This window comes from Leucoraja erinacea, chromosome 29 (assembly GCF_028641065.1).
Source record: "Leucoraja erinacea ecotype New England chromosome 29, Leri_hhj_1, whole genome shotgun sequence".
Classification (NCBI taxonomy): Eukaryota; Metazoa; Chordata; class Chondrichthyes; order Rajiformes; family Rajidae; genus Leucoraja; species Leucoraja erinaceus.
Genome location: NC_073405.1, coordinates 26,057,029 through 26,071,160, shown reverse-complemented (window position 1 = coordinate 26,071,160; position 14,132 = coordinate 26,057,029). Strand labels below are relative to the sequence as shown.

The 14,132-nt window shown below is 45.3% G+C and overlaps 1 protein-coding gene across 1 annotated transcript in view; it reads right to left on the bottom strand.

Moving 5' to 3' along the window:
- Positions 1-12,426, bottom strand: part of adamtsl5 (ADAMTS like 5) — a 151,543-nt gene extending 139,117 nt beyond the window's left edge. Inside the window, exons 1-2 of the mRNA XM_055658933.1 lie at positions 11,573-12,426; positions 11,167-11,239 (exon numbers count right to left, since the gene is read on the bottom strand). Of these exons, the coding sequence (XP_055514908.1) occupies positions 11,167-11,239; positions 11,573-11,595 (96 nt within the window). The 5' untranslated portion in view covers positions 11,596-12,426. The remainder of the gene's footprint in view (positions 1-11,166; positions 11,240-11,572) is intronic.
- Positions 12,427-14,132: the final 1,706 nt, after the last annotated feature.

Sequence of the window (14,132 nt, the reverse complement as noted above, 5' to 3'; positions counted from 1 at the left end):
CAATTTACAATTTTTACCAAAGCCGTATAAACTACAAACCTGTACATCTTTGGAGTGTTTGAGGAAACCGGAGCATCCGAAGAAAACCCACGCGGTCACGGGGAGAATGTACAAACTCTGTACACACACCGCCCGTGGTCAGGATTGAACCCGGGTCTCTAGCGCTGTAAGGTGGCAACTTTACCGCTGCGCCACTTGTGCGGCCCCATTAGCAGGGCCTCCTGTTGCTTGATCTATGGTTCAGATCTGGTCTGAATACGGAGACATTACTCACAGAGCCCGATTATTGACGGGTTAGTCACACTCAATCCCAATGAGAGTCCCACATGTCTAACTGGTGAATGTGCGCCTGGAAACGATGAGAGGATGGCGGTTCTGAAGTACAGAATCCAGCTCATTGTACTTCCCAAAATACTCTTTCCAGAATTAAATCCCTCTTAATTTGCTGTTGAAGGAATCAATGTTAACTGTCCCCCAGAAACCTGCTCCAAAGACCGATCACTCACATTTCTTTTCCCCCCCCCCCCCCCCCCCCCCCCCCCCCCCCTGTAATTGTGTAGTTTATTCCGCTTCAAACAGCTATCTGGAAGCCCCAAGCAATGCAAACAAAACAGTTCACCAAGCACTGAACTTGTTACAGTAAATAACCTAAGGAAATGAGTCAAAGGATTAATTTCTTTCAATGGGCAAATGACCGACATCAAGTGCTCCAGGACAACAATTAACAGCAGAACGGGAGAGTTCCCTTGGAAAAATGATCTTCTACCCGAGCCAACATGCACCTCAGTGTTTATCTAAACGAAGGGTTATTCCTGCAGAGAATCTCGAGATGTTTTAATTTATTATCCTCGACAGCACTTTCCTTGCCCCTTGTCACATAAGAATATGAAGTCATTATATATGTTCAGCCAATCTGGCCTAATAAAATGTAAAGAGGCACTCTCATCTACTCACATAAGACATTTGGCACATTAACACTGAGGTGATGCCCTTGCTTTCTTAATGGGATTTATACATATTTAAAAATCTGAAGACGAGTCAGATCGGACGTTTGTGTCAGCCACTCAACGCTCAATCCCAGAAGCAATCCTTTCACATAAGGATGAAAAGTGCTGGAATAACTCAATGGGCCAAGCAGTATCTCTGGAGTACGTGGATGGGTGATGTTTTTGGGCTGGGAGCCTTCCTCAGACTGAAGAGGAATCTGGACTCAAAACGTTACCTATCCGTGTTCTCCAGAGACACTGCCTAACCTGCCGGGTTACTCCGGCACTTTGTGTCTTTTTGTGTAAACCAGCATCTGTAGTTTCTCGTTTCTGAAAAAAGAATATTGTTGTGTAGAGTAAAACTTTGGTGGATTAACAAGATTCAAGATTCAATTTAATTGTCACATGTACCAATAAAAGTACAGTGAAATTTGAGTTACCATACAGCCACACTAAGTAAAAAGCAAAAATACACACAGCACATAAAATAAAATTTAACATAAACATCCACCACAGTGGAATCAACATTCCCCCCTGTGATGGAAGGCAATAAAGTTCAGTCATCTTCCTCCTTTGTTCACCCGTGGTCGGGGCTGTTGAACGGGAACATTGCCGATGGTCCGCTGTTCAAGCCCTCTCGTCGGGATGATGGAAACTCTGGCATTGGGATGGATCGGAACACTCCGCGGCATGGAGTTCCCTAGTCGGCCGCTTCTTACCGGAGACCGCGGCTTCACGGTGTTAAAGTCCACAGGCCCCGCGGTCGGAGCTCCAACACTGGCGATCCCCGGCTAAAGATCCCAGGCTCAGCGATGGTAAGTCTGCGCCGCACCCGGGGCTTGAAGCTCCCGGCTGGTCTCCAGGAAAGGCCGCACCACTCCACGTTGTAAGCCGCAAAGGAGCGGGGAGATGCGACACGGAGAAAAATCGCATCTCCGTTGAGATAAGTGACTGAAAAAGGTTTCCCCCGACCCCCCCCTACATAAAATATACCAAGAGACATTAAAACAAACATTCAAGACATGCTAAAAATAATAAACACAGAGAAGGGACAAGACAGACTGCTGGCGAGGCAGCCATTACAGCGCCACCAGGTGGTAGTCATGATCGTTGGTGAATCTGTGGAATTCATTGCTACAGACGGTTGAGGAGGCCAAGTCATTTGGTATTTGTAAAGTAGACATTGACAGGCACTTGATTAGTCAGGGCATGAAAGGTTATGGGGTGAAGTAAGGAGAATGGGGTTGAGCACCCCAATGACTCCACTTCCTTAGAAGGCTTAGGAGATTTGCATGTCCCCAACAATTCTCACCAACTTCTACAGATACACCTTAGAAAACATTTTATCGGGATGCATCACAGCATGGTTTTTGAACAGCTTCATCCAAGACCGCAAAATATTGCACAGAATTGTTGGTGCAGCCCAGACCGTCACACAAACTAACCTCACTTCCATTCTCCTCACGCTACCTTGGCAAGGTCTCCAGCATGATCCATGACAAATCTCACCCTGGTCACTCCCTCTTCTCCCTTCTCCCATTGGGCAAAAGGTATAGAAGTGTGAAAACGCACACCTCCAGATTCAGGGACAGTTTCTTTCCAGCTGTTATCAGGCAACTGAACCATCCTATCAACAACTAGAGAGCAGTTCTGAACTACTATCTACCTCATTGGAGACCATCGGACAATTTCCATCTTTGATTGGACTTTACTGGCTTTATCTTGCACTAAACGATATTCATGTTATTCCCTTCATCATGTATCTGTACACTGTGGATGGCTTGATTGTAATCATGTATTGCCTTTCCGTTGACTTGTTAGCACGCAACAAAAGTTGTTCACTGTACCTGGGTATATGTGGCAGAATAACCAAAACCAGGGAGAAATAGATCAGCCATGATCGAATAGCAGAGCAGACTAAATGGGCCTAATGCTGCTCCTATGTCTTATGGCTGGTTAGCACACAACAAAAAGTGTTTCACTGTCTGTACCTCAGGACATGACAATAAACTAAACTACAATCAGTGACAAGCCCAAGACATTGGCATTAATCGTTAGAAATTGACACATCTCACGCGTAGGTCACAGGTCTACAAAATGAACAAAAAAGAAAAATAGACACATTATGCCGGTCGGTATTCCATGTTGCACTACAGATTGGGGGTTGTGACCAACAGTTTGATCAGAGCACAAGGGGGCTTGACTTTATTTTTTAACAACGATGAATGTGGCCTGAAACTTGTCAAAAGGAAAGAACTTTTCCTTGTTCTAAAACAGCCGCAAAGAAATTCACGAAAAGAACGCACACCAGAATTTAAAAATAGGCATCTATTTCTGAGAATTTATGGGGCGATTTGATTGAAGTTTTCAAACTATTAAGGAGATGTGGTGATGATAGATTGAGAATAACTAGGACAGTTTCACTGGTTCAGGAGTCTAGACAAGTACAGCATAGAAATAGGCCCTGTGGCCCACATAGTCTGTTTAGTTTAGAGATACAGTGCAGCGATCCCCATACACTTGCACTATCCCACACTAGGGACAATCTATAATCTTTACCAAAGCCAATTCACCTACAAACCTGTACGTCTTTGGAATGTGGGAGGAAGCTGGAGCAGACGGGGAAACCCACGCGGTCACGGTTAGAACGTACACGCTCCCAAACATAATGTCAAGATAAATGATTCTCATCTGCCTGGTCCATCCACTACAATGCCTCATGCCTATCTAAATTCTGCTTAAATGCCACTATAGTGTCTGCCACCTCCACCACCATTGGCAGCACGTCTCAGGCATCCACACCCTCTGCTTAAGAAAATGTCCCTGCACGTCTCCTTTAAACTTCACCTTAAAGCTTGCTCTCTGATCCTTCATTACTTCCACCCTGGGAAAATTGAGGTCTAAGGAGCAATTCCAACTTCCGAGCCAGGGGTTGGAACAGGCGAGGTTTTAAAAATACTTCTACAAGTTGAATGCGATTAAAATTTAGAACTTCTTTCAATAAATGACAAATGGCTGAGAGCTTTATATTACTCAAAGATATTAATGGTTAGGGCGAGATAAGGAGAATGTGTGGAGTTGGCGCAGAGATCTGCTGTGATCTTATTGAATGGTGGAATAACTCCAGTCACTGAACAAACTCCTCACATCCCTCGGTTTAATTTAGATACTGCATGGAAACAGGCCCTTCGGCCGACTCTTTAGTTTAGTTTAGAGATACAGCATGGAAATAGGCGAAACGGGTCCGCGCTGACCTGTGATCCCCGCACATTAACACTATCCTACACCCACTAGGGACAATGTTTTTTTACATTTACCAAGCCAATTAACCTACAAACCTGTACGTCTTTGGAGTGTGGAAGGAAACCGAAGATCTCGGGGAAAACCCATGCAGATCACGGGGAGTACGTACAAACTCCGTACAGACAGCACCCGTAGTCAGGATCGAACCTGGGTGTCTGGCGCTGCATTTGCTGTAAGGCAGCAACTCTACCGCTGTGCCACCGTGATCCATTGATTACCTGCTTTACGTGATCTATCACCTGTTCACACTATTCCTATGTTTCCACTTTTGCACGCATTATCTACACACAACGGGCAATTTACAGAGTTATAGAGACATACAGCATGGAAACAGGCCCTTTGGCCCAACTTGCCCATCCTAACCAAGGAGCCCCATGTACACTAGTCCCACATGCCCGTGTTTGGCCCATATCCATCTCAACCTTACCTATCCACAAACACGTTCAAATGTCTTTATAATGTTGTTAACCTGCCCCAACTACCTCCTCCATCCGCTCGGTCCATACGCCCACCATCCTCTGTGTGAAAAAGTTGCCCCTCGGCTTCCTATTACATTTTAAAAGGGGCAGCACGGTGGCGCAGCGGTACAGCATCAAGAGACACGGGTTTGATCCCGACTCCAGGTGCTGTCTGTGCGGAGCTTGTACGTTCTCCCTAAGACCATGTGGGTTGGTGAATTAAGATGCCATATGGGTTTTATGCATTGAAGTAAAGGCAGGCAAAAGTGAATGCGAGTGTTATTATTTAACTAGTTTCATGGCCTATGAATCAGTTCATAAAACATTTATGAAATACTGCAAGCACTGACATTTACTGGACCATTCTCCTAGATGATGTTGCAATGTATGTTTACACTATAATCAGTGTGTTACATGGAACACAATGTGCTAGAGTAACTCAGCAGCTCAGGCAGTATCCAATTAACACTCCAGGTGCCTGGAGAACACGGATAGGCAACATTTTGGTTTGGGACCCTGCATCAAGACCTGCTGAGTTACTCTAGCTCTTTACGTTCTACGCAAGATTCCAGCACCCGTTGTTCTTTGTGTCTCCAGACTTTCTGTGCAGTGTCTGATCTAAATTGGTTCGTTGTGAGAAATCATTCCTTGCTTTGAAAATGTCGGTTTCACAGAGAGGCTGCAATAATTGCCCCCTATAGGACCCCGTTTTGATTGAAAGATTAGAAACCTTCAGTCCACAATGCCCATCGATCACCCGTTAACACCAGTTCTAATGTGCGCACACTTTCCCATCCACTCCCTACACACTTGGGGCAATTTTACAGAGGGCAACTCATCTACAATCCCGCACGTGTTTGGGATGCGGGAGGAAACCGGAGCACCCGGAGCGAACCCACGTGGTCACAGGGAGCATGCAAAATCTCCACAAGGACAGCACCCGAGGTCAGGATCAAACCTAGGCCTCTGGCGCTGTGAGGCAGTAGCTCTACCACCTGCGCCACTGTGTTCCCCTCACCCTTTCCCAAGCAGGTTAAAGCAACACTTCAAATGATGGACGAGCACAGGGCAGCCAAGAAACCACTACTTGCAGGCAGGGATTGAGCAAAGAGCAGAACGTGGGAGTGTATTTTAATTCAGAGTGACGGAGACTCCCACAAAGGTGACATGATTCACTGTGAGCCTGTGACCATGGCTGTCGAAAGTCATTTTAAATGAGAGCCCAACAAGCCCAAGGTCTGATCCTAATTTGATATTGATGCCAGTACATTTCCAGTCAGAGTAGCTAGAAAGGGAAGATTTTCCATCCACTAATTTATTGGACACAATCCAATTGCAAAAACTCTCTACAATCCAATTAACACTCCCGTAGCTGACTGCTATCTTTTTAGTGCCTGCTTATCTCTGCATGCACTGGGGATTAAATTGTCACAGGCCCTGATGAATGGAACTCAGCTGTTCTGAATTATCCAAAACAACTCAATTTTTTAAAATATACGCAACACTTTTGATCAAAACTTGATGGCGAGCTACATACCGACAAACACTGAACACACCAGTCAAATGCTTAGTAAAAAGAGTTGTACTTTAAAAAAGGCACACACAGAAGGAAAGATAGAAAGGTTTAGGTATGTATTCACAGAGTTTCGAGCTAAGCAACTGAAGGCTTACCCGCAATGGAGGAGCAATTATAGCTACATCTATCTTGTGTGCGGCACGGTGGCGCAGCGGTAGAGTTGCTGCCTTACAACGCTTGCGTTCGATCCCGATAACGGATGCTGTCTGTACGGAGTTTGTACGTTCTCCCCGAGATCTTCGGTTTCCTCACACACTCCAACGACGTACAGGTTTGTAGATTAATTGGCTTGGTATAAGTGCAAATTGTCCCTAGTGTGTGTACGATAGTGTTAGTGTGCGGTGATCGATGGTCGGTGCGGACTCGGTGGGCCGAGGGGCCCGTTTCTGCGCTGTATCTCTAAACTAAACTAAAGGTATGTCCTTTCATTCTGAGGCTATGCCCTCTGATTCTAGACTCTCCCACAGTGGTGCAAAACAAAACATAAGCCTGAAGTCCTTACTGCAATTAAGACTGTTTGTTTGTTTTGTTTACAAAGTCAAGGAAGAATGCAGGGACAGAAAGTAGGAAATCATGGAGGGATTTGAAAATAGAGAAAAGAATATTCATTTTTGTTTATTGAAGGTCTATTGAAGGTTGCCAACAAAGGGGTTTTCTGCATGAAACCTAGCACGACAATATGGGTGGCAGAGTTTTGGATAATCTCATGTTCAAGGAGAATATCAGATCATAACTCCATGATCTCATATTTGTGTGATATAGCGTGGAAGCAGGCCCTTCAGCCCAACATGTCCCTTTGATACTAGTCCCACCTGCCTGTGTTTAGCCCATATACCTCTAAACTTAACCTCTCCATGTACCTTATGGAGAGCTCACACGATGGACATCTCATATTCATATAGAGATCACATGAAAACTGAAGAGAGACACAAAATGCTGGAGTAACTCAGCGGGACAGGCAGCATCTCTGGATAGAAGGAATAGGTGATGTTTCGGGTCGAGACCCATCTTCAGACTGATGAAAGGTCTCAACCCGAAACATCTCCCATTCCTTGAGATGCAGCCTGTCCTGCCGAGTTACTCCAGCATTTTGTGTCTATCTTCGGTTTAAAGCTGCATCTGCAGTTCCATCATACATCATATGAAAACTGGTCAGGAGACCATTGGAATAAAGGGGTCTAGATGTAACAACGATATGGGACCAGCAGATCATAGTCAAGAGTCGTTTGTACCAACAATGAAAGAATAAACTGAGATGAAGGAGGGAGGGGGGAAAGAGTGGACAACCAGGTGCATGAGAACTAAGCAGTTTCAACAAAGGTGCAAATTTGGTCCAAATCTAATTTTGGGGTTACGTTGGCATTATATCTGTCATCAGGATGTCCAATAGTTGGGTTGTGTAAAGACATCTGCAAGGGACAGTGATAGAAAGGGTTTAGGAGAGTGTTCTTTATCCCTTGGGGTGCCAAAATGTTGGGAGACCTCAATGTTACCAACACAGTGCTGGAGTAACTCAGTGGGTCAGGCAGCATCTCTGGACAATGTGGACAGATGACACTTTGGGTTGGGACCCTTCTTCAGACTGAAGAAGTCCCGACTCAAAATGTTATTTATCCATGTTCTCCGGAGGTGCTGCCCGTGCTGTTGCCTTATTCCAACTCCATGTCCTTTTGTGTAAACCAGCATCTGTAGTTCCTTGTTTCTACATTCCTCCTCCAGATCTCCCTTTAATATAAGAGTGGTTATTAAAATGGCGGTCCAATGGTAACAGGACGGTCCACCTAGGCAGCTGTGGAGCCGTGATATCAACCTGCAAAGTCAGCCGTGGTAAGTCGGCCATGGAAACGGATCAGCCGGCTCCAGCCAGAGTTCCAGGGCTCCGTCCGCACAAGGGGCAAATTCTACCCCTGATCAGTGTGGAAGTCCCGATGAGGTTGAGATAGGCCGTCTCATCTGTCATATCTCCAGTCATGTCAGTAACTAATCTAAATCCCACTGTATTCTTAGTTAGTTTAGTTTATTGTCATGTGTATCGAGGTACAGTGAAAGGCTTTTGTTGCGTGCTATCCAGTCAGCAGAAAGACAACACATGATTACAATCGGGTCATTTACAGTGTACCGATACATGATAAGGGAATGATGTTTAGTGCAAGTTATAAACAGCAAAGTCCGATCAAGGAGATTCTGAGGGTCACCAATGAGATAGATAGTAATATACTTAAGAAGGAACTGCAGATGCTGGAAAATCGAAGGTACACAAAAATGCTGGAGGAACTCAGCGGGTGCAGCAGCATCTATGGAGCGAAGGAAATAGGCAATGTTTCGGGCTGAAACGTTGCCTATTTCTTTCGCTCCATAGATGCTGCTGCACCCGCTGAGTTCCCCAGCATTTTTGTGTACCTTAGAAAGTAATTAAGTTTAGTTTAGAGATACAGCACGGAATGGGTGTATCTTTCACGGACCAGCGATCCCTGCACATTAACACTATCCTACACACACTAGAGACAGTTTACACTTACACCAAGTCAATTAACCTTCAAAACCTGTACATCTATGAAGGGCGAAAAACAAAGATTTCGGAGAAAACCCACGCGGTCACGGGGGAACGTACATACTCCCTACAGACATAGTACATAGCCCGTACATAGTCGGGATTGAACCCGGGTCTCCAGCGCTGCAAGTGCTGTATGGCAGCAACTCTACCCACCACACCACTGCGCTGCCCTCAGGACTGCTCTCTGGTTGTGGTAGGATGAAACATAGAAAATAGGTGCAAGTGGAGGCCCTTTGGCCCTTCTAGCCAGCCCCACCATTCAAGATGACCTTGGCTGATCATCCAGAAAGAGTACCCCGATCCTGCTTTCTCCTCATATCCCTTGATTCCGTTAGCCCTAAGAGCTTTTTCTAACTCTCTCTTGAAAACATCCCGTGAATTGGCTTCCACTGCCTTCTATGCCAGAGAATTCCACAGATTCACAACTCTCTGGCTGAAAACGTTTTTCCTCATCTCAGTCCTAAATGGCCTACCCCTTATTCTTAAACTGTGACCCCCCCCCCCCCCCCCATGGTTCTGGACTCCCCCCAACATGGGCAACTTTTTTCCTGCATCCAGCCTGTTCAACCCTTTAAGAAATTTATACATCTCTATAACACATCCTCTCATCCTTCAATATTCCACTGAATACAAGCCCAGTTGATCCATTCTTCATGAATGATGATTTCAAGGCCCCACCCTCTACACTTGTGCGTTGCAAGTGGCGTCTTAAAGGACGTTCTCTGAAATAACATTACAAATGTAGCTGAAGAAAGCAGCATCTCTGAAGAGAAGGAATAGGTGATGTTTAGGGTCAAGACCCTCCTTGTCGACCCCGAAACGTCACCCATTCCTTCTCTCCAGGGATGCTGCCTGTCCCGCTGAGTTACTCCAGCTTTTTGTGTCTTTCTTCTGTTTAAACCAGCATCTGCAGTTCCTTCTTACAAATGTAGCTGCATGATTGCACAGCGAAATCTCTTCTAACTTAAGCGTTTGGCAGCAATTGTTCATCCGACTTGAAATTTTATGATTCAAATTAAAAGAATCTTAGAAGGTGCAAGAAGGATCAGCTTCCTAGGAATTTGGAGAGGGTTTGGTGTTTGTATGCCAACGACTGTGGCGCCAAGCTTGTTTGACATCCTAGATTGGCAGGTTAGAATATTCCTAAGGAGCCCTTTGTAAACCAATGGAAAAATCATTAATTCCAAATAAATATCCAGTGACTGTCCCTCCACCCTCTCCTTCCACTCTCTGAAATTTACCTTCTTTGGTGTTCCTTTTAGTTTAATATTGTTATGTACACCGACCAAGATGAAATGAAGGACTCTGTTTCACGAGCTATCCAGTCAAATCATACTGTGCACCAGTACAAATAAGCCATACACAAGTAATGCAAAGAGAAAAATGATCAGAATGGATAACATAGAGCTACAGTTACAGCCCCAGAGAGAGTGCAGTTTCAAAAAGTCCATGGGTCGCAATGGGGCAGGCTGGAAGATTGGAGCTACTTCGATCCCTTAGCTTATAAGACGTCTGCAAATATTCAGAAAACCCAATGACATGGCCTCCACTGACACCTGCGGGGATGAATTCCACAAATTCAGCACCAGAAGTGCATTATGGATGGCATTGCGGCCCTTGGGGACACAGAGAAGTCCTAGTGACAGAAGTGACAGAATACTTCACAAACTCAGTTCTGGGTTTTCTGAGTATCACATCCAGATGCCCACCTCTCCCTACCTCTTGTGGAAGACCATACATCGTCTAAAGAAGGGTCTCGACCCGAAACGTCACCCATTCCTTCTCCCCAAAGATGCTGCCTGGCCCGCTGTGTTACTCCAGCATTTTGTGTTGATCTTTGATGTAAACCAACATCTGTAGTTCCTTCCTACGCATTTCCCACACCGGCCTCAGAACCCACACATCCAGGGTGGAAGCAAGTCACTCCCTATTTCCAAGGGACCCGAGAAGATGGTGGTCCCAATGCAGAGGGTGGTCCCAACATAGTACAAGCACATGGGGGGCTGGTGTCTAACAAGTCCAACCCAGTGACAGCAGATCGCTTTTATTTCTCTTCAGAAACGTCTCAGCGACAAATTATATAGCACAGAGAAACTTAGGGACCAATAGCCATCCTTGCGAGGGGCAGCCAACAAAACATTTGACAGATGCCACTTAATCTCATTCACTTCATGGAGCGGGAGTAAAAACAAAATGCAACCTATTTTTAAAGTAAAACCATCCGTGAAGAGTCGGTCCTTAAAACAATTCTGTCCTAAGAGTGGTCGTGATGTTCTTGGTTTTACTCACCTGAGCCCCGCACAGCGCGCCACATCCCAAGAACAAGCTAACCAGCAGCCACAACTTCCAACAGCGCCTTCTCCTGAGGGGGTTCAATTGTTGGAGGCGATAAGGGGAGAGAGAGAGAGGAAGAAACTCATTTAGAAGGGAAATTACTGAATAATTAACAGCTTTCCCCCAAGACACCACAAGTTACCCCCAAGACACCACAGACCAAAAATAAATCGTGTTAATTATTTGATTGCAACCAATTAAATAATGGGGATTAATCACCGATTGGGTTATGTTGTAGTAAATGATAACACGAAAGATCACGTGCATTAAAAAAAAGGGAGAGACTTTAAAAAAACTTTGAAAGGCTAGACCCGTTTCTAACTTGGCGTAAAGCAGAACAGTTCAAACAAAGTGAACATACCAGGAATACAGACTTGATCCCATCGCTGATGAAGTCAGATTGAGGACTTATCTTGGACTGTCATCTCGTCGTTTCATTTCCATTTCAACCTCCAGCGCCAGCAGGCTGCAACATTGACAGCTCCCAGACTTGCAAAGGTGTCGGAGTCTTTTCCAAAAGCCAGCTGCCCCGAGCAATGAGGACCCAGCGAAGGATTTTGCAATATTCACTTGCGCTCCGCACAGCCAGGTCTCAGTCTTGTCTTTCTGGTTTGAAAGCTTTCGCGTAATTCAACGCGGTTCTTCAATGCACTCACTCCCACCTCCCTGCGATTATACGTCTCTCTCCAACAACTTCTTCTAAAAAAAAAATCACCGCAGTTTCACAATCATCAAAAATACTTCAAGCTCCAACCTTCTCATAAATCTTCCTGTCCTTTGAAATGCAAACACGTGTTTTACAAGTCACTTGGACTAGATCCCTCTAACTAACTTAGGTAAGTGGCCCTGACTCGGTCCACTAACTGGGGAATTCCAACAGATCTCTGTGCTCAGATTTTCAGGAATGGTGCGAAGTTTTAAAGTTTCCAGCCGCTAGAAACCCCAAGGAGTGAGAAGCTTTTTTTTTCCCCGGGTGTCTCATGTGTTCATCTGTGCTTGTAAAATAGCAAAGGCAGGCTCGGAGCACGGAGATACATATTCATGAGCGGGGCGTGTTTCCGTTTAAAGGGAAAGGATCGCTTTGGGATCACCAATGTGAAATGCATTGTTTTAGAGTCAAACAGCATAGAAACAGACCCCTTGGGCCCAACTCGACCTTGCCAACCAACATCCCCCAATCTAAGCTATTCTACCCACGTTTGGTCCATATCCCTCTAAACCTTTCCTGTCCTTATACGCTGTCCAAATCTCTTTAAAATGCTGTTATGGTACCTGCCTCAATTGCCAGTTGTGAGTGACATACAGCTGCTGCCTTACAGTGCCAGAGACCTTGTTCGATTCTGACCTCGGTTGCTGTCTGAGTGGAGTTTGCACGTTCTCCCTGTGACTGCATGGGTTTCCTCTGGGTGCTCGGGTTTCCCCCCCACATCCCAAAGATGTGTAGGCTTGTAGGTTAATTGGCTTCTGTAAATTGCCCCTTATGTATAGGAATAGGATTAATGTGCGGGTATCGCTGGTCGGCACTGATTGGGGAGCCAAAGAACCTGTTTCCTTGCTGTATTTCTAAATTAAACTAAACTGTGTAATACTTATCGAGATAGTAGGACAGATAACGTGAAGAGTGAAAATGTTAAACTTGACAAGGTGAATTAAAGCAAAGACCAGCAAATCCCTGCTTTTAATGTGTGGAACGTCAGAACAATATTGGCCTGGATAGAGTGGATGTGGAGAGGATGTTTCCACTAGTGGGAGAGTCTACCACCAGAGGTCATAACTTCAGAATAAAAGGACATAACTTTAGAAAAGAGCTGAGGAGGAATTTCTTTAGTCAGAGGCAGGTGAATCTGTGGAATTCATTGCCACAGACAGCGGAGGCCAAGTCAACGGTTATTTTTCAGGCAGAGATTGCCAGTTTCCTGATTCGTAAGGGTGTCAGGGGTTATGGGGAGAAGGCAGGAGAAAGGGGTTGAGAGGGAAATATAGATCAGTCATGATTGAATGGCAGAGTAGACTTGATGGGCCAAATGGCCTAATTTTGCTCTTATAACTTATGAACGTATGGATGCTAAATTCATTCAGAGTGCAGGTGGTGGTGCAGTGATACAGTCAGCATATACCTGGGGGTTTGCAAGTCTGTGAAACTGCAACCATATGCTCGGGGGTTCCCAGGTACAACTACGGAGACACAAGAAACTGCAGATGCTGGAATCGTGAGCAAAACACAACGTGCTGGAGGAACTTAGTGGGTCAGGCAGCATCTGTGAAGGTAATGGACAGGTGACGATATGGAATGGCCACTTTCCTCAGACTGATACATAAATACAGAGATCTGTGTGTGAGACAGGGGGAGGAGTTTAGTTTAATTTACAGATACAACGTGGAAACAGGCCCTTCAGCCCATCTTGTCCACGCCGACCAGCGATCCTGGTACACGGGCCCTATCTTAGGCACAAGGGGTAAATTATAATTTTTTTCCAAAACCATTAAACCCACACACCTCTATGTCTTTGGAGTGTGGGGGGAAACTGGAGCACCTGGAGAAAACCCACATGGTCACGGAGAGAACGTACAAACTGTGTACAGACAGCACCTGTAGTCACGATCGAACCCATGTCTCTGGTGCTATAAGGTAGCAACTCCTAGCTGCCCCAAAATTCGTTGTGCATCACAATGAGAATCTATAGGCGTGGGTGTCGAGTCTCTGTATATCAATAAGGGGATCTGACCATGCTGAATAGAGGATCTCTGAGGATCAAGAGGATCTGTTGGTATAAATAAGAGATTTTAAAGATAAGCATGGGTATTACTTTATAACAGGGATATATGAGCATACATCTAAAGCTCTGGTAGAACAATGACACAGCTGATAGATTCACTGCCTCACAGAGACCCTCGATCCTGAAGGTAGACACAAAAAGCTG